This window comes from Ranitomeya variabilis, chromosome 2 (genome assembly GCF_051348905.1).
Source record: "Ranitomeya variabilis isolate aRanVar5 chromosome 2, aRanVar5.hap1, whole genome shotgun sequence".
Classification (NCBI taxonomy): Eukaryota; Metazoa; Chordata; class Amphibia; order Anura; family Dendrobatidae; genus Ranitomeya; species Ranitomeya variabilis.
In genome coordinates, this window is record NC_135233.1 from 152,166,494 (window position 1) to 152,191,613 (window position 25,120).

Below are 25,120 nucleotides of genomic sequence, written 5' to 3' on the forward strand. Positions count from 1 at the left end.
GGAAACAATACAATTAAAAGGGGAGGGAGGGTGGGCTCTTCTTTCTTCAAGCGACGGCGCAGTGACAGGCGCTGACAGGAGCCCCGGTTTATATACACAAATAAATACCGCCAAACAGGCAGCTGGCCAATCATTTTTCATAAAATTCTGAGAGCGCAAAACCAGCTAAAACTGGTTTAAGCCGCATTACATAAAAATAACTCCTCAAGTTTAACCCCTTCTTCACCAACATAAACACCACATATAAACATATGTGGTCTATGGGGACATGAGACCCCCGCTTTATTCAGTTGTCTGTGCGGGGGGGCAAACATGTCCCCATAAGACCCAATCATAAATAAAAGACAAGACACTTTAAATTTGGTGGAACAAATTGGCCGTGTGGTTTTATTTTGGTTATAAACAGCTTGCATAAATACCAAATAAATAATCTTAATAAGTTAAAAGTCCATGTTAAAAACATCCAGTAGCCAAATCCACCCAATAGTAGGGTGATTTTTACCCACAAGGCCAAGGCTCAAAGAGACGAGGCCCCCCCCAAACCACACAGCCAAGTTTCAATTATATTACCCAAATTCAGATTAAAAATGTCCAAACCAATTTCGGAAAGTTGCACCAAGTCTTGCCTAAACATACCAGGTAAAAATCCTTCCAGGTCAATGTGCCTGAAAGAAAAGCCTTTAATAAGGGGCAAAAATTTTGTTAAAGAAAGATTTACTCTTTTCCAAATTTTGTTCACAAAACGAAGCCGATCTTGATGCCATAATAGCCTACGAATGATCTCGGAAAAAACAACACATGAAGATGGAAAGTTCTGCTGGATAAAATTGAGATCAGACCGCATAGCGGCCAACAAGTTCAAAGTGTTGCATTTCCCCAGATCATTACCCCCGACGTGCAAAATTATTAAGTCGGGAAAAGGAAATTTTAACATACAATTCTGTAACTCGAACATCAAAGACATCCAACGCATACCACGTAAGCTATGCCAAAAAACCTGGGTGTCAGATGGATGAAAAGACAAATTCTCCGAATAGGTACGTAATTTGGCCCTCTTCTGTGCCCAGAAAACAAATGAGTGACCAACGATCCATACCACTGTTGGACCTACGAGAGAATGAGAATCAGTCATCATACAGTTCGTGGCGGACGTAAAGCTTGAAACGTTTAGAATCCCATCTACCTATTTTCTTGATGTTATCATCCGATAAACCAGCCCTAGCGGCTTCAGTGGCTGCGCCAATTCTGAATGAATGTGATGTGATCTTAAGATGACCTTTTCCAATAAAATTCAAACATTTCTTTAATATGAAATTAAAGGGCACCTGTCACCCCGTTTTTTCGGTATGAGATAAAAATACTGTTAAATAGGGCCTGAGCTGTGCATTGCAATAGTGTAGTTTGTGGACCCCGATTCCCCACCTATGCTGCCGAAATACGTTACCAAAGTAGTCGTTTTCGCCTGTCAATCAGGCTGGTCTGGTCAAAAGGGCGTGTTGTCTTCCCCCTGATTTTGCGTAGTTTTCCGTTGGTGGCGTAGTGGTGTGCGCATGCCCAAGGTCCCGAATCCTCTGCCAGGGGATTGAAAAGAGCACGCTGTTCGTTATTTCATTGGTGATCGGTGGGCGCGGCCATCTTCCTTTGGCCGCGCGTGCGCAGAAGCGGCGCTCTGCTGGCCGCGGCTTCAGGAAAATGGCCGCGGGATGCCGCGCATGCGCAGATGGATATCGCGGCGGCCATTTTCCTGAAGCCGCAGCCAGCAGAGCGCCGCTTCTGCGCACGCGCGGCCAAAGGAAGATGGCCGCGCCCACCGATCACCAATGAAATAACGAACAGCGTGCTCTTTTCAATCCCCTGGCAGAGGATTCAGGACCTTGGGCATGCGCACACCACTACGCCACCAACGGAAAACTACGCAAAATCTGGGGGAAGACAACACGCCCTTTTGACCAGACCAGCCTGATTGACAGGCGAAAACGACTACTTTGATAACGTATTTCGGCAGCATAGGTGGGGAATCGGGGTCCACAAACTACACTATTGCAATGCACAGCTCAGGCCCTATTTAACAGTATTTTTATCTCATACCGAAAAAACGGGGTGACAGGTTCCCTTTAAACTGAAAGATAGTGACAGGGGATTCATCCTTATGCAAGAATAGAGGGCCCTGTACAGCAGGCCTTACACTAAACCACTTTGAAAGGTTATGAACAGGGCATATTGAAGGATCAGAAAACAAATTCAATCTGAGCTCAGAACCTCTACCCAATTGGTCAGTTTTTGATTTCCGAATGAAAATCAAAACAAATTATTCAAAAATTCGAATGTCCGACAACATAAGCCCAGAGGGCTCAGATTTTCTAGCAGAAACCACTTCGCCTACCCTCAATGCCCCAAAAAAAGTAATGGAAAATACGGAAGAAAACAACAAAGCCTCATCTGAATTTAAACATACGTGTAATAACGCTGAACGTATTTGTTTTAGCAAATTAATGGAAATCGGGCGCCTGGAATCTGGACAAAAAGTTTTCCTCTTCAGGCCTTTCAAAAACTGTTTAACCAAGAAAAATTCCGTTAAAGCCGAGCAGCCGTTTAATTTTAAAAAGAACGAAACTCCCGCAAAGCACTTGGCAACTGCGGAGTAAGAAAGACCTGTCGCCACCAGCGATTCCGCAAATTTTAACGCTACAAAAGGAGTAGGACAGGTTGCCTCTGTACCATAACACCCGGAAAATTCGATCCACTTCCTCCACGTGGCTGAGTAATCAGCCCATGATCTTTTAGACAGGGAATTCTGGATAAAATGAGGAATCAAATTGCAATCAGGTCCCCAACCGAACGAGGGCAGGAAGTCGGTTCTCTGTCTGCGAATGGCACCTGTTGGTAAAAATGGAGCCACTGACCACGCAGAATGAAATCAGTCAAATAACTATTTTTACTAAGGCCCAAATTTGCTTTCAACCAGATATTGGATTTCAGGCACTCTAAGGGTACCGTCACACAGTGCCATTTTCATCGCTACGACGGCACGATTCGTGACGTTGCAGCGTCGTATGATTATCGCTCCAGCGTCGTAGACTGCGGTCACACGTTGCAATACACGGCGCTGGAGCGATAATTTCATGACGTATTTGCGATGTAGAAGCCGTTGGTTACTGTGCGCACATCGTATACAACCTGTGTCACACGATGCAATCATGCCGCCACAGCGGGACACTAGACGACGAAAGAAAGTTTCAAACGATCTGCTACGACGTACGATTCTCAGCGGGGTTCCGGATCGAAGTAGCGTGTCAGACACTACGATATCGTAACGATATCGCTAGAACGTCACGAATCGTGCCGTCGTAGCGATGAAAATGGCACTGTGTGATGGTACCCTTAGACTAATTGCCTCAAAATAGCTGCTGAGTGCCGCTGCTTAGAGGACAGGGTATTAATGGAGAAAACCACTGGCTAGGACAAAGATGATAGCAGTATTCTAGAATCCTTTAGGTGGAAGTCCCACAAAGGGATACCTAGATAAAGGGAAAAAAGTTCCTTAACTAAAATGTTCTCATTAATTCTCATTGATACCCATGCGTCCGGCCATGGTAAAGCTACCCAATGCGATCGGAACAAAATAGCTAAACCTAACGTGCTGTCCGTAGAAAAAACGAAAGGCAGAGAATCCGCTGCAACGAAAGGGGATTGGATCACTGAACGTCCGTTAAAATCTGACAAAAACGACAGCCAGATTCTGGCATCCTCCTTCAAACCAGCGCTAAGCCGGACATGGGAATTAGGAGATGACAAGCCTTTAGTGGCTTCGTACAGTCTCCTAGAAAAAACCCTGCCGATAGGTACCACCTTCAAGGCAAAGTTTAAAAGGCCAAGTAGTGACTGAAGCTCCTTGAGTGTGACCTTGCTCTTGGACACAAGGTTAAGGAGAGAAGTCCGCAACCGATCGATTTTATCCTGGGGAAGAATAGTTTCCATTCTGCCAGAATCGATTGTAATGCCCAGAAATTCAATACGGCACGATGGGCCTACTGTTTTCTCATGGGCAATGGGAATACCAAAATGGGAACATATTTGCAAAAATGTATACAGCGTTTTCGCGCACTAAGGTGATTGAGGGGGGCCAATAAATAAAAAGTCATCTAGGTAATGTAAAACGCCTGCTTCAACCTGACTATCTTCCAAAACCCAATGAAGAAACCGAGAAAAATTTTCAAAGTAAAAGCAAGATAGAGAAAAACCCATTGGTAAGCATTTATCAAAAAAGAAAAACCCTTCAAATTGAAAACCAAGGGAGTTAAAACCTTCTGGATGCACTGGCAAAAGTCTGAAGGCAGATTTTATGTCAGATTTAGCCAGTAATGCATTAGGGCCAAATTTCCTCAACATGTCCAGGGCACCGTCAAAAGAGGAATAAGTGATGGAGCATAGGCTCTTGTCAACCTCGTCATTCAATGAACGGCCTTGAGGATAGGATAAATGATGAATCATTCTAAAGGAGCCAGGCTCTTTCTTAGGGACTATGCCCAGGGGGATAAACGGAAATTTGTGAATGGAGGTGTCAAAAATGGGCCCGCAATCCTGCCTAACTCAAGCTCGTGAAAAATTTTGTCCCTGGCAACCTCTGGAAAATCTGAAAGGGAAGGTAAATTATTAACCATAACACACCCATTCCCTTTAAATACTGGAACATGAAAACCTACAGAGAAACCATCATAAAGAAGCTTACTGATCCGACTGTCTGGGTACCTGCTTAACCAGGTGGACATTCTTTCCAGCTTCACCCGAGATGGGGCTTTTAGAAACTGCATCCTTAGAGGATGATTGCTGCACGGCTTGCTTCTTAAAGCACTTAGCCATTGGATGGGGGTTACCACAGAATGAACACTCGTGTCTGAAGCGACAGCTATTGTTCCACTTACAAAAGGACTCGTTGTAAGCAAAACAAACACCTTTCTTAGAAACCATACTACCAGGCTGCTTATTCACAGCATTCCTAACTGGAAGCATGAGGTTGATCCAAATGCCAATATCTTTGAAACCCCATTTTAGTTCAGGATGAACAGATAATTTGTGCCTAAATGCCTCATCGTAGTTTAACCATGCAGAGCCACCAAAGTTCCTATAAGCCTCCAGGATGATATCTAAATGTTGAAACAGGCTGCAGGTTAGGTGATTTTTCCCCCAAGACTGCAGCGTAAATAGCAAATGCCTGTATCCAATTATGAAAGGATCTAGAATTACGTTTCGCCTCCTCTGAATCGGGCTTATCCTCCTTTTTATCAAATCTAGGTGGGTGGCCTCTGCGGGGGAGTAGTGAAAATATGTCGATATATTGGTTGTTCCATATAAGCTCCTTAACTGAGGGGCTTAAATGGAAGCCAAGGGGGGAGAGCTCACAAGTTAAGGCTTCTTTAAAAGGGTTTAATGAGGGAGCATTTTGTGCAGGAGCTTCAATGTGAAATGAAGTATTAGGAGCTGCTGCTGGAGGTCGTACTAAAACCTCACCCAGGGCCTCAGATAATACAGATTTAATCATGCTCCTTAAATCAGTTTGAGGGACAGACATAGGAAAACACAGAGTCTCACCCCTCGCTGATCTGTCCTGATGTCTTCTTTCTTCAGCAGCGCTTGCACTCCAGCCCTCAGTGTGGGGCGAGCGCAGCTGCTCAGGGCCACTTGATTGAAGAGTCACTTCCTCGTCGGACGATTGTTCCCTGGAGTTCCCAGCGGGGCTCGTACCCCTGGTAGCCGGCAGTGAAGCCGCCTGGCAGCCAGAGGTGGAGGGCACCACAGCGCTTTTACGGCCGGCGCCCCTGCTGGCCCTGCCGGCGGCTCCTGCAGACGCTGCAGTCTTCTTAGAAAGATGGCCGCCGAAGTCTCGCAATGGGCTGCGAGACCTCGACGCTTGGCGGCAGCGCGACTTCCTGTTCCCTTCAGAGGAGCCGCGCCGGGATGAAGGAGGTGAGGCAGGCGGAGAGAAGACCTTCTTCTGCCTCCTGGCTCTGGGCCCGGAAACTTCGGTGTCCTGCGGTGCAAGGGCTTGACCCGAAGATGGCGCCGGAACTTCTGGGGGAAGAGGAGAGGCATCGGAGGCTGCCGACGGAGGTTTTATAGCCAGGCAGCTCCTCAGCCAGTCCATCCCGTCTTCCCCGCCGGCTCTGGCAACGAGTTCCTCGATCAGCTTCTCCATCGCCACATAAGTCCTCTTCTTTCTTCAAGCGACGGCGCAGTGACAGGCGCTGACAGGAGCCCCATTTTATATTACCAAATAAATACCGCCAAACAGGCAGCTGGCCAATCATTTTTCATAAAATTCTGAGCGCGCAAAACCAGCTAAAACTGGTTTAAGCCGCTTTACATAAAAATAACTCCTCAAGTTTAACCCCTTCTTCACCAACATAACCACCACATATAAACATATGTGGTCTATGGGGACATGAGACCCCCGCTTTATTCAGTTGTCTGTGCGGGGGGGCAAACATTACCTTCTGTTTGTCCTCTACTTCTGGCTATTCTACCACATAGGACAAGTTATAGACAAGTCTAAACATTAAACAGGTTTTGTAAGTTGGACAAATTATTGTCTTAGCATTTTTTAGGTCTAGAAGACAGATGTTTCAGAGGATTAAAGTGTTTGTGAAATTGAGGACAACAATCTTCTTACTGTACAGAACCACTGCAGCTGATGTAGCCACACGTTTTTGTGGAATTGCCCAATAGAGTGCAGTCCGACTGCCGTATTACTCAGGCGAGCATGTTATCGCAATCCTCGGACTGGCCTTCGGCTCTCCTGACCTGAGCATGACACTGTATAGTAATACAGACTGTCACATTCAGGTCTGGAGTGCTGATGGCCAGTCCGAGCATTGCGATATGATGCTCGCCCGAGTAATACGGCAGTCGGACTGCATCCTTACTGGATAGGTGGGATTACATGGTGTCTTTTCTAATGAATGGCTATTCACGTGATACTATGCGGCAAAAGAAAGAAGTTCAACAGTATCTACATAAATGCAGTTTATTGGAGTTCCAACATGCAAATAAATCCCGTGTCGTACTCTGTGCATGCCGAAACACAGTGGTCTGACTCCAATTAAACTCCATATTGGGGTTCCAGTAAACTCATCATTTCATCATTTTACCTATGTGACTTATGTCCAAAAGAAAATCAGATCTGTTCGAACATGACTGCAATATGTGGTGGTGTCTATATTTCATTTTGTAAACCATAAATACTCGCATTGAGCCAAAGCACCACAAGATGTGATCATATGGTGTAAAAGACGCTAGAACATGGCATCAGTCTGACACTTTCCGACTACCCTTGATTATCAAAACCTCAACTACCATTCAGGTATATAGACAAAAATGAATTTTGACATCAAAATGTGAATTCTTAAGAAACTTATTCCAGATATAATAATGTATTATGTTGTTGCTTTTTATACATTTCCCATATAAATTATTGGGCCTTTTTAACTAAAAGTAAATCTCCACACTGATCCTATAGCCTGGTAGGCATGGTATGATTTTCTTTAATTTTATTAGGTTACTCATGGCTTTCACACAGTCGTTCTACTCTTATAACTGATGCACTAAATTAGCAAGATATAAATTTGGGACAACAAATACAATATTAACCAGCAAAAGAAAAATAATAGTGGAGCAGCTTAAAAGAAGGCTACTCACCCTGCAGCCTTTGCATCACATTGGCAATGTCCCTGGTGCTTCTGTTTACTAGCCGAGAAGTGGCCATCCTGAGTCTTCAGGGTATCCGCAGATGAAGGAATTTTCACTCTCAGTTCAGTTCTTAGGATGTTACACAATGTCTTGCAGCGCCCTCCTGATGCATCCTTCACCTTGTATTCCCACTAGGCAGCTGAAGCTTGAGTCACCACTGTCTGGCACCCAAACAAAAGCCGACCAGTCACGACTGTGGTGCCGCTTTTTATTTCTTCATATAGGTCCTGTTCTTCTCACTGAAAGCTTAAGCTGTCTGGAAAGAGAGAGATGCAGGATTTAGAAGAGACTTGCCTGGTTTCTTGCAATGCTAAAACCTATAATCTCATTAACAATTCTGACTAAGATTGGCAGTCCGGGATCCGCCGCATCACTTGTGCCAAGCAGTCAATTACTGTAGAAAGCACATTTACTGGAGCCTCGGGTAATAGAGTGAAATACAAATAAAATCAGCCATGTTTGCTATGTATTAGTACTCATATAACTATTACTTGTAGATGCAACTAATATATACAAGGCAACGCACCACAATAAAAAGTCAATCACTTTATTAACTCATAATATTTTTAAAAAGAGAACACATTATTAAAATAGTGAGACACAACACAGAGTACAGACTCAAAAGGAAGACTCGGAAGGGACATCCATAAAAATCACCTAGATGTACCGAGCACAATCATTCCATACCCAGAAGACATGCCACATAATGGGCAGAAACAGAAATAGCTCAAGTGCAGACAGGAGGTAAAACCAAAAGAAATTAATACAGTTAAGGTAATGAGAAGTATGGAGTAGAACAGATCACTTAAAAAAGAACAATCAGTCAAAGCACCAAATATGCCACCCACAAATTGCAAAGGTACGAGGGGCATTCATTTAAGACTTCCCCTGACCCACTTCTATTTATCACAGGACATGGAAACTGCGCTTGTGTAATGAATGATATAACTCTCTATAGGTTTCGTGGCAATTTGCAACTCACAACTGATAACGGTCTTGATTTTACAGGTGCTGAACTGGTGTGAGGTTTGATAATGGAACCAGTTGAATGCAGAGCACTCATCAAGTTCCTTTACTTGAAAGATCGCACACCAAAGGAGACGTTCAATGAGATAAAAGAGGTTTATGGTGATGATTCCCCATCATATGATCTAGTCAAGAACTGGTATCGTCAATTCAAATGTGGTCGGACTTCAGTGCAAACAGCACCAATTCCAGGTCAACCCCACTCTGCTATTGATGAATTCACCATCCAGCAAGTGGAGATCGCCATTTTGGAAAATCACCTTCTAAACATTCGCCCTCTAGTCCAAAATGTCAAGATTAGTGTGGGGTCCGTGGAAAAAATCATCCAGGACCATCTTCACATGCATAAGGTATCTGCTCGCTGGGTTCCCCGGCTGCTCACACCTTTCTAGAAGCAGGAACGAGTCGAATGCTCTCTGGCTCTATTGACGAAGTGCCACGGAAACCAGGAGGACTTTTTCAAGACTGACCACACAGGATGAAAGCTGGGTCCATCACTATGATCCTGAGACTAAAGTCCAGTCGATGCAATGGAAGCATCATGACTCACCTCCTCCAAAGAAGGCACGTGCCCAACCCTCGGCAGGCAAGGTCATGCTCACAGTATTTTAGGACCAGTATAAGGGGGTGGCAGGTCCCCTCAGTTGCGCCTTCCTCTCCTTCCATGTGACCCCTCTGTGCATTGTATATAAATAAGTTATCTATTCTTAATGTATTGTGCTACGTTTGCCTGGTCCTAATGTTTACTATGGTAATGTATGTAACTGTGTGTTAAAAGTAGGGAAAGAGTTAAGTAACTTAGGGGGCAGGGTCAGCAGCCTCCAGAGCAGACAGGAAGTCTTGGTCTGCAAGCAAAAGAAAGCGGTACTTTGTCCAGGGCAGATGTGTGCTACAGAAGGGGCATTGCCAGACTCCTGGATGGGAAAGATCTGCTGCCCCAGACGAAGGAGTTATACGGACTGAAGACCTACAACACAGGCCCCCAGGATGTGGGTAGGGTCTCAGGCGCCCAGATGCCAGTGATTGGATGACTGTGAAAGTCAGCCACTGTGGACGTTGTGGGTATGGCCACAACACGTGTCATGGAAAGAGCAATAGTCTATTAGTTCATCCTTCATCATTTGTTCAATAAAAGTTCCTTTCCCCCATTGGAGTACAGCTGCCTACCGGACCCTTATATGCCTGGACTGCTGTGACCAGAGGAAGAGAAGGTAGCATGTGGGGAAAAGCTGTGTTGGTCCCGTCTATCTATGTGCAATGGACCAGGGGTTCTCACTGACTATTTGCTCAGTGGACTCTATCCATGTACTGTGCCTTTAAATAACCTCGGCCACAACTACCCCCCGGTCGCCCTTGTTACACCGAACGGAGTAATATTGATGGATTTCCTAGAAAAGGGTACCATGATCACTGGGGCATACTATGTTTCACTGCTGCGGAAATTGCTGGAGACCATCAAAACAGAGACAATGCACCAGTTCACAACTCACATGTTGCCTAAATGGAAGCATGCTCCTGTAGCCTTGAAATTGTACGGCATCCCCTTTATTTACCCAACCTCACATCATCAGACTTCCACCTCATTACAACAATTAAGTTATTTTTGAAGGGCAAGCATTCTGCCGAAGATGAGACTCTGATTTTCAAAGTCACAACGTGGCTTTTGGAGCAACCAGTTGACTTCTGCAAGCGAGGTGTTTACAGTTTACAGTTGCCTAAAGAGATGAGAGAAGTGTGTGTCCCTAAATGGCACCTATGTAGAGAAGGACTAATAACTCTCAGTCCACAGGAAGTGGGGCAGGGGAAATCTTTAATGAACGCACCTCGCATATATTCTACTCTACACCATGAGCAGCACTTTAAAGGAGTTGACCACTACTGGGACACCCTCTACTCAACTCTTGTATTGCCCCCTTGTAAAATAATAACACCCATCACCTCCAGTGCTGGTCCAGCCGTGCCGGTACTGGCTCTCCCCGGGTATAGTGTTACGTTGTTATGTCACACAATCCTTGAGGCCAATCAGCACTGGCTTCTCTCTCTCATACATCTGGAGGAAGTGAGAGAACAGTAGCTGTAATTTCCACCTAATGTACGTGACGTGTCCGAAGGCATGGAGAATGAAGCCAGAGATCCACGGGAGAACCAGCGCCAAAACTGCTGGAACGGTGCCAACACCTGAGGCGAGTATAGGTGTTATTATTTTGAAATGGTGAAACAGCGAATGAGAAGGGGTAGTCCAAGTAGTGGATATCCCCTTTAATGCTACAGTGTATTACCAGAAATGAACCAGAAGAAAAATGGCGATATAGTACTAACGTATGGAATCAGGAACCCTTTGCTATCCACTGACCCTACAATATAATAAACATAACTGCTGTGTATCAGTACTTATTATTAGAGATGGGCAGACAACTGGTTGTTCGGATCCGTCAAGTTCGGCCAAACAGTTACAAAAAGTTCGGGTTTGGGTACCAGAACAGTACCCAGACTCAAACCCGGACCCCATTCACTTTAATGGGGGTCCCGAACATCCAGTCTTTGCCACGCTGTCAGGTGCATGACAGCGCAGCAAAAAACCGCTTCTGATCGGCCGTAAAATCATCCCCACTGGTCAGAGAGCCACAGTTCCCACCCTGTAAAAAGACAGTGTGAGAGCGCAGCTATGATCAGAGGTATAAGGTTTACCTCCGGTCATTGGTTTTCTGCTGATGGGACTACTGCTTAGTCGATGTCTGCTGCCACTAATAACAGTGAGTTCACTGGGAGAATTTCACAACGGTGAATTTCAACTGTGCTAGCGGGGATCTCACCGAGGTCAACACTGTTCATTTGCCACCTGGGAACGCAGCCTCAGTGACCTGCAGTAACCTTGATGATGTCACTGCTAGTCACTGATGCTGCGCTCGCAGCAACTCATTCACCTGTTTTGTTTATTTCAAATAGAAGACTTTATTCTGGCTGTGTCTTTATTTACCATATAACTATAGGATTACTAAAGGATAAGCGTCTTATAGACACTACTCAATTACTAATCCGTGGGTTTGATGTCACCGGACAATACAAAGGTGACATCAACCCCACAAATAGGAATCCCACTTGCCACCGCTACAGGGCAAGTGGGAAGAGCCAGGAAAAGTGTCAGAATTGGCACATCTAACAGGATGCTATTTTAAGGCTCTCATCAGCCGCTCTTGCTCTCACTGTTATTAGCGGCAGCAGGCGGCAGCTGATGGGAGCAGTAGTCCCATCAGCTGACACCAGTAACCAGAGGTAAACTTTATACCTCCAATCAGAGCTGCGGGCTCACGCTGTCTTTTGACAGCATGGGGAACCGCGGCTCTCTGATCGGCGGGGATGATTTCACTGCCGATCAGAAGCGTTGTTTGCCGCGCTGTCATGCACATGACAGCGCAACAAACACCCGGTGTTTGGGCTGCCGAACCCGAACAGTAACACGGACTTCCTGGTAAAGTCCGTGTTCGGTGTCCCTGCCCAAACAGTTGTAGTACTTCCTATGTATCAGACATATGTTTGGTTCGGTTTTTAATATATTTTATTAATCTATATACCGGTAATTATATTTTATTGCTTGTGCGGGCACCTCTTTTGCATGTAGTGCTACGTCTTACTATGAAGAGAAGGAATATAAACCAGCACACCCGTGATGCATAAGCTGAGTTTCGGGAGCACGGACCCGCTGAGTCCAGGCGTGTAGAATCCAAGAGAAGAAAATGTCCAGCTTCACCGAATCCGTGAAAAAAAGTTTTCTTTATTCACAAACTTAAACATGGAGGATACAAACTTCAGCAGAAACCATATGGGTAAGAATCTCAACACGTTTCAGGAGACTAAGTTCCCTTAATCATGACAATTCCATGACCCACTGTCATGATTAAGGGAGCTTAGTCTCCAGAAACAGTGGTCCACTGGAGTTCTGTGGAATGATGCAGCTTTCAGGTGCCAGATCCACAAAGGTCTTTCCGAGACTCTTAAGGACACTTTGGTTCTTCATGACAGCTCTTATTTTCTAACAAAAGTCATGACCCAGGCCATATGAATAGACCGCAAAATCTGTGAGAGATGTGTCGAACACAAGGCTGCCCGTTATACCTCCGCGAAGCAGGTTCATTTACCGGAGGCAAAGCCATTTGAAGTTAGAGATGACAGCCTTTGTGTTGTGGAGAGAAAACATGGATAAAATCTTAGACTCTGTCTGCACTGTGCAATGTCTCAATGGACATTTTCCGAAGAGTTACCCAACTCGTACTCAGGCAAGCAAACCATCAGGAGAACGTCTAAGTCTGGGTGATGGTCGAAAAGGTAACCCACACTCCCAGGTACCTTTTTCTTCCCCTGATAAAGTACTGATGAATACAACGCTATCCTTCAAGGACCAGGCATCATCAGCATTGGCCTTCATTGACTGCGGGTCTGCTGCTCCCTTTTGATAGACTTGTTCTAAAGTTTAGATTGGGGACAGTTAGTTTAAAAAGACCCTTTCAAATTTTCCCCATAGACAAGACACTGTTAGCCCAGAATTTGGTGAAGAGGGTAAAGGTGGATATCATGCCCTATGTGTGAGCACTTCACTCTGAATCCATCTCCTGTTTTGCTTTGGATAATTTCCCCCCCTGGGTTGGTACTGGGGCTTCCACGGCTGCTTCTTCACAATCCTGTAATAGATTGGTGTCAGAAAGAGATTGTTAAATAGAGCCCCAATTGTTACAAGAAATGTCTAAAATCAGTACAAATATACTCCAGTAGTCTGAAGGGTCTGCCGGGACACTTGAAGGAGTTCGGTGATGTGTTCTCGGAAACAGAGGGGGAGATATTACCTCCCTATCGTTGTTATGACTGTGTAAGTAAACTTGTCCCTGATGCCGAATTACCGAAAGCTCGCCTTTACAATTTGTCTGCGCCTGAACAGACTGCCATGAAAGAATGTCAACAAACGTTTAAAGAGTGGTCATATCCATCCTCCCCCTGTAGCTACCGGATATACAGTTGAAACTAGAAGTTTACATACACTATATAAAAAGACACATACTGTATGCATGTTTTTCTCAATATCTGACATGGAATCAGAATAAACCTTTCCCATTTTAGGTCAATTAGGATTACCATAATTATTATTTGCCAAATGCCAGAATAATGAGAGAGAGAGAAATGTTTTAAGGCATTTTTATTACTTACTGCAAAGTCAAAAGTTTCCATACACCAAGATTACTATGCCTTTAAACAATTCTGGACTGCCTATATGATGATGTCATGTGTTTGGAAGATTCTGTTTTTTGGCAACATCTGAGATAGTTAGAGACACACGTGGATCTATTTTAATGCACACCTGAAATACACTGCTTCTTAAAGTAGCATCAATGGATAGTCTCAAGAAATCAGCCAAGATATCAGGAAAAGAATTGTGAACTTGCACAAGTCTGGATCATCCTTGGGTACAATTTCAAGATACCTGAAAGTGCCTCATTATTCTGTGCAAACAATTATATGCAAGAGCAAACAAGATAGGAATGTCCAGCCATCATGCGCTCAGGTAGGTGATGGGTTCTGTGTACCAGAGATGAACATGTTTGGTCCGACATGTGCATATCAACCCAAGGACAAAAGCAAAAGACCTTGTGAAGACGTTGGCGGAAGCTGGCAAGATTGTGTCAATATCCACAGTAAAACGAGTACGGTACCAACATGGGCTGAAAGGCCACTCTGATAGGAAGAAGTCATTACTCCAAAAGAAACGTCAAAAAAAGCCAGATTAATGTTTGAAAATGCAAAAAGGAACGAAAACTTAAATTTTTGGAGACATGTCCTGTGATCTGATGAAACTAAAAGTTGAACTTTTTGGGCATAATCACCATCTTTACTCTTGGAGGAAAAAGGGAGAAGCTTGGAAGCCTAAGAACACCATCCCAACTGTGAAACACGGGGGTGGCAGCATCATGTTCTGGGATTGTTTTGCTGCAGGAGGGACTGGAGCACTTTGCAAAATATATGGCATCATGCGAAAAGAAGATTATGTGGCAATTCTGAAGCAACAGCTCAAGACATCAATCAGGAAGCTAAAGCTTGGGCAGAAATGGGTCTTCCAAATCGACAATGACCCGAAGCATACTGCCAAAATGGTAACAAAGTGGCTTAAGGATAGCAAATTCAATGTTTTGGAGTGGCCATAACAATGCCTGATCTCAATCAAATTGAAAATTTATGGGCAAAGCTGAAAAGGCAAGTGCGAGAAAGGCGACCTACAAACCTGGATCAGTTACACCAGTTTTGTCAGTTGGAATGGGCCCAAATTTCAAACAACTATTGTGAGAAGCTTGTGGAAGGATATCCCAAACATTTTACCCAAGTCACTCAGTTTAAGGGCAATAGTACCAAATACTAATGAAATGTATATTAACTTTTGACCTAGCAGTAATAAAAATGCCTTAAAACAATCTCTCTCTCTCATTATTGTGGCATTTGGCAAATATTAATAATTATGGCAATCCTAATTGATCTAAAACGGGAGAGGTTTATTCTGATTTCATGTCAGATATTGAGAAAAACATGCATATGTGTCTTTTTAGATAGTGTATGTAAACTTCTAGTTTCAACCGTCCTTACATCAATTTCCAAAAACTAAATAAGATCACGATTAAAAATACATACCCACTTCCATTTATACCCGACATATATAATCAGCTTCTGGGGGCTAAGTTGTTTTCTAGACTTGATCTTAGAGGGGATTACAATTTAATACACATCAGGAAGGGTGATGATGATGAGTGGAAAACGGCGTTCTTAACGTAAGAGGGTCTATTTGAAAATCTTGCCATGCCTTTTAGGTTATCCAATGCACCTGATGTTTTTCAAAATGTTATGAATTATATCTTTTTGATTGCATTGGAAAATTTGTTGTGATTTACCTGGAAGATTTTCTAATTTTCTCACCAAGTTTGGACTCCCACCAGGAAAATGTCAATGTGGTATTGCAAAGGTTGAGGGAGAACTCTTTGTTTGCAAAATTAGAGAAATGTGTTCTTTCTGTTCAGGAAATTTTGCTCTTGGAATATATGGTATCTTGTCAGCAACGGGAATTAAGATGGACCCTCGGAGGGTGCAGACATAATTTATTGGGTTCAACTTCATGACATTTAAAGGGAATCTGTCACCTCATTTTTCACATATAAACTGCGGCCACCGCTATTAGGGGCTTATCTACTGCATTCTGTAATGCTGTAGATAAGCCCCCGATGTAACTTGAAAGATAAGAAAAACAAGTTAGATTTTGCTCACCCAGGGGCAGTCCGATGCGGTCCGGGTCCGATGGGCGTCGCAGGTCCAGGTCTGGCGCCTCCCATCTTCATGCGATGACGTCCTCTTCCTTGCTTCTGTTGCGGCTCCTGCGCAGGCGTAACTCAGAGCAAAGTACTGCACTGCGCAGCCGCCGGGAAAGGTCAGAGAGGCCCGGCACCTGCACACTGCAGCACTTTACACTGCCCTCAACAGGGCAAATCAGTATGCCTGCGCAGGAGCCGCGACAGAAGGAAGAGGACGTCATCGCATGAAGATGGGAAGCACCGGACCCGGACCCCCAACGTCCATCGGACCCGAACCGAACAGGGACCGTCCCTGGGTGAGTACAATCTAACTTGTTTTTATTATCTTCCAGGTTACATCGGGGCTTATCTACAGCATTACAGAATGCCGTAGATAGGCCCCTAATGGCGGTGGCCGCAGCTTATATGCGAAAAATGAGGTGACGGATTCCCTTTAAGGCTTTACAACGTCTTCTTGGATTCACCAACTATTATAGGATATTTATCAAGGGCCTTTCTCAAATTGCTAAATCTCATACTGACCTTACACATAAGGGAGCAAATCCCAAGGTGCTATCAGGACTTTTGAAAAATTTAAAAGAGTTTTTCATGTCTGCTCCCACTTTAATTCAATTTGAGCTCCAAGAACCATTCACTGTGGAGGTGGATGCTTCAGGGGTTGGGTCATTTTATCGCAGGGTACAAACCTAATCTGCGTCCATGTGCTTTCTTTACTAAAAATTATTATATGCAGAAAGAAATCATGATGTTGGAAATCGTGAGTTACTGTATTTTCCGCTTTGTAAGACGCACTTTATTTCCCCAAATTTTTTTGGGGGAAATGGGGTGCGTCTTAGAAAGCAGATATACCGCTTACCGTTAGAGGCTGGGATGAGGGGGTGTCCGCCGCCGCAGTTGTCCACCACCGCTGCCGCCCGCCACCGCTGCCGCAGTTGTCCGCCACCGCTGCCGCGGGTGTCCGCTGCTGCCCCGGGTGATGCTGGAGGCTTCGGTGCTGCGGGGGGCTCTGGCGACATTTTGCGAAAGACCAGAGCCCCCCGGCAGTTTGTCCTTGCTTTGCTGTATGACTGACTCTGGGAAAATGGCCGCCGGAATCTCGGGAGATGAGATTTCAGGGCTGAGATCTCATCTCTCGAGATCTTGGTCCCAAGATCTCCATCTGCGCATGCGCCGCCTCCTGGCGGCCATTTTCCCGAAGTCCACCTCACAGGAAAGCATGGACGAACTGCCGGGGGCTCTGGCCTTTCACAAAATGGCGGCAGAGCCCCCCGCAGCACGGGACACAGCCCTTCAGCACCAGAGCCCCACTGCAGCACCGGAGACAGCCCTGCAGCACCGGAGACAGCCCTGCAGCACCGGAGCTCCCCTGCAGCACCACTACAGCACTGGAACCCCCCTGCAGCACCGGAGCACCCCTGCAGACCCCCTCATCCCAGCCTGCAGCACAGGAGCCAACCTGCAGACCCCTCATCCCAGCCTGCAGCACAGGAGCCCCCCTGCAGCACAGGAGCCCCCCTGCAGACCCCCTCATCCCAGACTGCAGCAATGCTCCACTCCTGCCTCCAGCAACGACCCAGGGACCCTGATCCACCGCAGCCACAACCCCTGGTAAGCAATAAGACGCCTGGATTATAAGAAGCCCAACCAATTTATTACAAAAAGTTTTTTTCCTATTTTTCTCCTCAAAAGTTGGGGTGCGTCTTATAATCCGGAGCATCTTACAAAGCGAAAAATACGGTACTTGCTGATAAATTGGTCATTGAGAAATGGAGGCTTTTTTTGAAGGGGAAAGTTCATAAAGTTACGGTGGTCACTGATTATGAGTATCTAGTTTACATTGAATCAGCTAAATGATTAATGCCCCAGACAGGTCAGATGGTGCTATTTTTCTCTAGATTTAATTTCTCTATCACATTCAGGCCGGGGTCCAAAAATGTGAAAGCTGACACATGATCTTGATTGTTTCTCCTCCAGAACCTCCATCCTACATTCTTCCTAAGGGTATTGTGGTTTCTATGGTAACCTTGGAGTTGGAAGAGGAGATATGTAAAATCCTGGCGCTGGCTCCTTCCCTTACTCCAGGGTTCAAATTATTTGTACCTGTGTACCTAAGATTGCATCTGTTACAAAAATTTCATGAATTCATCTTGAGTGGTGATCCTGGGTTTACTGCTACACAGAAAGCCATTGCTAGATATTTTTGGTGGTCCGTGCGTAACGATATTTAAGATTTTGTATCCGCTTGTGAAGTCTGCACACGCGCTAAAGTAATTAATAACCAGCCAATCAGGGAATTGGTTCCATTGCCAAATCCAGAAAGACTGTGGACTCATCTGTCCATGAATTGCATCATAGATTTGCCTTTGGTGGGAAAACTGCTTTTTGGGTGGTAGTTGACCGATTCAGCAAACAAGCTCATTTTGTTCCTTTGTCAGGACTACCTAATACATAGACAATTTCCAGGTTGTTTATTTCTCACATTGGAAAGCTACATGGGTTTCCTCTTAACACTGTGTCTGATAGGCGAGTGCAATTTGTCTCTAAATTCTGTAGAGCCTTTTGTTGTACATTGTTGATTGACTTGTCATTTTCCTCTGCTTACCACTATGAAACCAACGTTCACACAGAGAGGAAAAATCACTCTTTAGAACAAATTATAAGGTGCTTTGTGAAATCTCTGCAGAAGGATTGGTCTTCATTTTTTTGCCTGTTGCTGAGTTTGCCTTCAACAGTCAGTACACTGGAATTATGGTTTCAACTGTATTTTGGTGAGTTTTCTAGGATTAGTTCTGAATGTCCTGGTGTAGAACTCAATGTGCAGAGACTTGGGGATGTCTGGAGGGAAGTTCAAAAGCATATTGGGACCACTCAGATTTGCCGAAAAGGGAAGGCCAATGGATTTCAGTGGGTCCTGAAACATTAACCTTAAGGTACCGTCGGCAAAGTTGGGCACGAAGTTCATTGTCTGCTATGAAATTCTGGAATCCGTCAATCCAGTGGCCTTTAGGTTGAAGCTTCCTCCATCTCTCTCTACATCCCTAACGTCTTCCATAAATCCCTGTTGAAGGAGTTTGTCCCCTCGGTGGTCTCACCCTCGTCCCAGCCTCCGTTTGCTGTTAATGGCAGTTTAGAGTATGAGTTTCAGAGGGTTGTGGAGTCTCGTAGGGTCCGAAATTCTCTACAGTACCTCATCCATTGGAGGGGATATGGACCTGAGGAGAGATCCTGGGTCCCAGCTCGAGATGTGAAGGCCGAACGGTTAATCATGGCCTTACATCGGAAGTTTCCTGGGAAACCTGGGAGTCCGCTGGCCCTCCCTAGAAGATTGGGTACTGTAACGATTCCATCCCTCAGAGTGTCATGGGACACAGTGATTGACAGCTCATTCGTCCAGTCTGCTGCAGGGGCATGCTGCGCTGTCTGTGAAGTGGCAAAACTAAAGTAGTGGAGTAAGTCATAAACCACTAAGAGTTATACACAAGACAAATTTTATTGATACAAATGGGACACACATTAAAATAGAAAACATAAATCAGGGCAGATCAAAAAAGATCACTGTGGCATAGGCCCATAAACATCAGCGGCAGCAAGTAAATTCGCTCAGAAGTGCATAGTAGGCATCAGAAGTCAAGCCTGCCATAGGAAAATCCTATCCGCTTACCCATAATAGGTCTCAGTAGCTGTCATCCTCCTTGCAACCCCATGGGCGTTTTGCGTACCTGCTTTGTCGAACTTTGTCAGACCCTGCTAGCTGTCAGCTGTAGCTTGTGTGATTGATTTCCCAGTGCCTAATGCCTTGCTCATTGATCTATCACTGCCTTACCACGGACCTTGCTCTGACCATCCATCTAATTCTTTTGCTCTGATCCACTATCCTTGTAGTATTGTGACCTCTGTTGTGAACTGTGTTTCTGGGCTCCCTCTGGTGGTCACTAACGGTATTGTGTTAGGCATGTCTTGTTGCAGGCCTGAGCTCCAGCTGTGTCGTTAAGCAGCGGGTGTTCCCTATTTACGTCTCCTCTGGACTCAGTCTCTTGCCTGGCATCGTTGTATCCAGACCTATATGGTCTCCTCCGGATTCCTTTCAGTCTGCCTCATGCAAGAAAAGCTAAGTCTGTTTTGTACAATTTGGATCGTTTGCATTATTCAGTGTTTTTGTCCAGCTTGCTTTACATTTGATTTTCTGACTCGCTGGAAGCTCTAGGGGGCTGATATTCTCCCTCCACACCGTCAGTCGGTGTGGGGATTCTTGAATGTTCAGCGTGGATGTTTTTGTAGGGTTTTCTGCTAACCGCATAGTCCACTATCTATTTTCTGCTATTTAGACTATTGGGCCTCACTTTGCTGAATCTAGTTTATCTCTACGTTTGTGCTTTCCTCTTGCCTCACCGTTATTATTTGTTGGGGGCTTTCTATATCTTTGGGGTTCAATTTCTCTAGAGGCAAGTGAGGTCTTATTTTTCCTCTCTAGGGGTAGTCAGTTCTCCGGCTGGCTCGAGACGTCTAGAACCAACGTAGGCACGTTCACCGGCTACTTTTAGTTGTTTGTGTCAGGATCAGGTATGCGGTTAGCCCAGTTTCCACCTCCCTAGAGCAGTATTTATATTTTTGCTATCTTGCCGGAATATCAGAGATCCTCTGCCATTGGGATCATAACAGAATGCCAGGCCAAAAGAAAATGTTTAATGCATCGCAGAAGCGGGATTAAAAAGAAGTTCTGAGTTTTTTTGTGTTTTTTTTGCTGCAGTTTGCCTAGCTTCTTCCATCCCCTTTTTCTCTGAGTGGCTGAAACTCTGCTGCAGATATGAATGTCCAGACTCTGACTTCTAGTGTGGATCAGCTTGCTGCTAGGGTGCAAAGCATTCAGGATTTTCTTATCCATAGCCCTATGTCTGAACCAAAAATACCTATTCCTGAGCCGTTTTTTGGAGATAGATCTAAATTCCTGAACTTTAGGAATAATTGTAAATTGTTTCTGTCTCTGAAACCTCGTTCCTCTGGTGATTCCGCTCAGCAAGTTAAGATTGTTATTTCCTTCTTGCGCGGCGACCCTCAGGATTGGGCCTTCTCTCTGGCGCCAGGAGATCCTGCATTGGTGAATGTTGATGCGTTTTTCCTGGCGCTTGGTTTGCTTTATGAGGAGCGTAATCTTGAAAATCAGGCTGAAAAAGTGTTGCTGGCTATCTCTCAGGGTCAGGACAAAGCTGAGGTATATTGCCAAAAATTTCGGAAATGGTCCGTGCTTACTCAATGGAATGAGTGTGCACTGGCCGCAAATTTCAGAAATGGTCTTTCTGAAGCCATTAAAGATGTGATGGTGGGGTTTCCTATCCCTACAGGTCTGAATGATTCAATGGCTCTGGCCATTCAAATTGATCGACGTTTGCGGGAGCGCAAATCTGTTAATCCTTTGGCGGTGCTGTCTGAACGGTCACCTGATTCTATGCAATGTGACAGAATTTTGACCAGAGCCGAGCGACAAAATCATAGACGTCAAAATGGGTTGTGTTTCTACTGTGGTGATTCAACACATGTTATCTCAGCATGCTCTAAACGTTTAAAAAAAGAAGTTAATCCTGTCGCCATTGGTACTTTTCAGCCTAAGTTTATTTTGTCTGTGACTTTAATTTGTTCATTATCTTCTTACTCAGTTATGGCTTTTGTGGATTCTGGTGCTGCTTAAGTCTGATGGATTTGTCGTTTGCCAAGCGCTGCGGTTTTGTCCTGGAGCCTTTGGAAAATCTTATTCCTCTTAGAGGAATTGATTCTACGCCATTGGCAGAGAATAAACCTCAGTATTGGACGCAGGTGACCATGTGCATGACTCCTGTACATCAGGAGGTGATTCGTTTTTTGGTACTGCATAAAATGCATGATGTTGTCGTTTTGGGTCTGCCATGGTTACAGGCCCATAATCCAGTTTTAGATTGGAAAGCTATGACTGTGTCTAGTTGGGGGTGTCAGGGGATTCATGGCGATTCTGCATTGGTGTCTATTGCTTCTTCTACTCCTTCTGAGATCCCTGAGTTTTTGTCAGACTTTCAGGATGTATTTAATGAGGCCAGGTCCAGTGCCCTTCCTCCTCATAGGGACTGTGATTGTGCTATAGATTTGATTCCTGGTAGTAAGTTTCCTAAGGGACGACTCTTTCATTTATCTGTGCCAGAGCATACCGCGATGCGGAGTTATATAAAGGAGTCTTTGGAGAAGGGACATATTCGCCCATCCTCGTCCCCTCTTGGTGCAGGATTCTTTTTTGTGGGCAAGAAAGACGGGTCTCTGAGACCTTGTATTGATTATCGTCTTCTGAATAAGATCACGGTTAAATTTCAGTATCCTTTGCCATTGTTGTCTGATTTGTTTGCTCGGATTAAGGGATCCAGTTGGTTCACCAAGATAGATCTTCGTGGTACGTATAACCTTGTGCGCATAAAGCAGGGAGATGAATGGAAAACGGCATTTAATACGCCCGAGGGTCATTTTGAGTACCTGGTGATGCCTTTCGGATTATCTAATGCTCCTTCTGTGTTTCAGTCCTTCATGCATGACATCTTCCGGAAATATCTGGATAAATTTATGATTATTTATCTGGATGATATTTTCTTTTTTTCTGATGATTGGGAGTCCCATGTGAACCAGGTCAGGATGGTGTTTCAGGTTCTGCGGGAGAATGCTCTATTTGTGAAGGGCTCAAAATGTATCTTTGGGGTACAGAAGGTTTCTTTTTGGGGTTTTATTTTTTCCCCTTCTACTGTGGAGATGGACCCAGTCAAGGTCCGTGCCATTCATGACTGGACTCAGCCCACGTCTGTTAAGAGCCTGCAGAAGTTCTTGGGCTTTGCTAATTTTTACCGTCGTTTTATCGCTAATTTCTCCAGCGTGGTTAAACCTTTGACGGATATGACTAAGAAGGGTTCTGATGTTGCGAACTGGTCTCCTGCGGCCATGGAGGCCTTTCGGGAGCTGAAGCGTCGGTTTACTTCAGCGCCAGTCTTGTGCCAGCCGGATGTCTCTCTTCCCTTCCAGGTTGAAGTTGATGCTTCTGAGATTGGTGCAGGGGCTGTTTTGTCGCAAAAAAGTTCTGATGGCTCCGTGATGAAGCCATGCGCCTTCTTTTCAAGGAAATTTTCGCCTGCTGAGCGGAACTACGATGTTGGTAATCGGGAGTTGTTGGCTATGAAGTGGGCATTTGAGGAGTGGCGACATTGGCTCGAGGGAGCTAGACATCGTGTGGTGGTCTTGACTGATCATAAAAATCTGATTTACCTCGAGTCTGCCAAGCGCCTGAATCCTAGACAGGCTCGTTGGTCGTTGTTTTTCTCCCGTTTTGACTTTGTGGTCTCGTACCTGCCTGGTTCGAAGAACGTGAAGGCTGATGCACTTTCTAGGAGTTTTGTGCCTGACTCTCCGGGAGTCTCTGAGCCGGCTGGTATTCTCAGAGAGGGAGTGATTTTGTCTGCCATTTCCCCAGATTTGCGACGAGGGCTGCAAAAATTTCAGGCTGATAGGCCTGATCGTTGTCCACCGGAGAGATTGTTTGTCCCTGATGGATGGACCAGCAGAGTTATTTCTGAGGTTCATTCTTCGGTGTTGGCGGGACATCCTGGGATTTTCGGTACCAGAGATTTGGTGGCTAGGTCCTTTTGGTGGCCTTCCTTGTCGCGGGATGTGCGTTCTTTTGTGCAGTCCTGTGGGATTTGTGCTCGGGCTAAGCCTTGCTGTTCTTGTGCCAGCGGGTTGCTTTTACCCTTGCCTATCCCAAAGAGGCCTTGGACGCACATTTCCATGGATTTCATTTCGGATCTTCCGGTATCTCGGAAGATGTCTGTCATCTGGGTGGTGTGCGATCGTTTTTCTAAAATGGTCCATTTGGTGCCCTTGCCTAAGTTGCCTTCATCCTCTGATTTGGTCCCTTTGTTCTTTCAGAATGTGGTTCGTTTGCATGGCATCCCTGAGAATATTGTATCTGACAGAGGATCCCAGTTTGTGTCCAGATTCTGGCGATCCTTTTGTGCTAAGATGGGTATTGATTTGTCTTTTTCGTCGGCTTTTCATCCTCAGACTAATGGCCAGACCGAGCGAACTAATCAGACGTTGGAGACTTATTTGAGATGTTTTGTTTCTGCTGATCAGGACGACTGGGTTACCTTTTTGCCACTGGCCGAGTTTGCCCTTAATAATCGGGCTAGTTCTGCCACCTTGGTTTCACCCTTTTTCTGCAACTCTGGTTTTCATCCTCGTTTCTCCTCGGGCCAGGTTGAACGTTCTGACTGTCCTGGGGTTGATTCTGTGGTTGATAGGTTGCAGCGGATTTGGAACCATGTGGTGGACAATTTGAAATTGTCACAAGACAAGGCCCAGCGTTTTGCCAACCGCCGCCGCGGTGTGGGTCCCCGACTTCGTGTTGGGGATTTGGTTTGGTTGTCTTCTCGGCATGTTCCTTTGAAAGTCTCCTCTCCTAAGTTCAAGCCTCGCTTTATCGGTCCTTATAAGATTTTGGAAATCCTTAACCCGGTGTCAAACCTTCCAGCGTCATTTGCTATTCATAATGTGTTCCATAGGTCCTTGTTGCGGCGGTACGTGGTGCCTATGGTTCCTGCTGCTCATCCTGATCGCCCTGGGGGTCTTGGTGAGGGTTCGGTGACCCCTCCTCAAGGGGGGGGTACTGTTGTGAACTGTGTTTCTGGGCTCCCTCTGGTGGTCACTAACGGTATTGTGTTAGGCATGTCTTGTTGCAGGCCTGAGCTCCAGCTGTGTCGTTAAGCAGCGGGTGTTCCCTATTTAAGTCTCCTCTGGACTCAGTCTCTTGCCTGGCATCGTTGTATCCAGACCTATATGGTCTCCTCCGGCTTCCTTTCAGTCTGCCTCATGCAAGAAAAGCTAAGTCTGTTTTGTACAATTTGGATCGTTTGCATTATTCAGTGTTTTTGTCCAGCTTGCTTTACATTTGATTTTCTGACTCGCTGGAATCTCTAGGGGGCTGATATTCTCCCTCCACACCGTCAGTCGGTGTG

The 25,120-nt window shown here is 45.3% G+C and overlaps 1 protein-coding gene across 3 annotated transcripts in view; it reads right to left on the bottom strand.

The window, feature by feature from the left end:
* The window catches only part of SYNE1 (spectrin repeat containing nuclear envelope protein 1), a 667,130-nt gene that overhangs the window by 618,332 nt on the left and 23,678 nt on the right, over window positions 1-25,120 (bottom strand). For all 3 annotated transcript variants that reach the window (XM_077283091.1, XM_077283090.1, XM_077283089.1), the window contains exon 2: window positions 7,693-7,999. In XM_077283091.1, coding sequence (XP_077139206.1) covers window positions 7,693-7,759 — 67 coding nt within the window. In that variant the 5' untranslated portion in view covers window positions 7,760-7,999. The remainder of the gene's footprint in view (window positions 1-7,692; window positions 8,000-25,120) is intronic.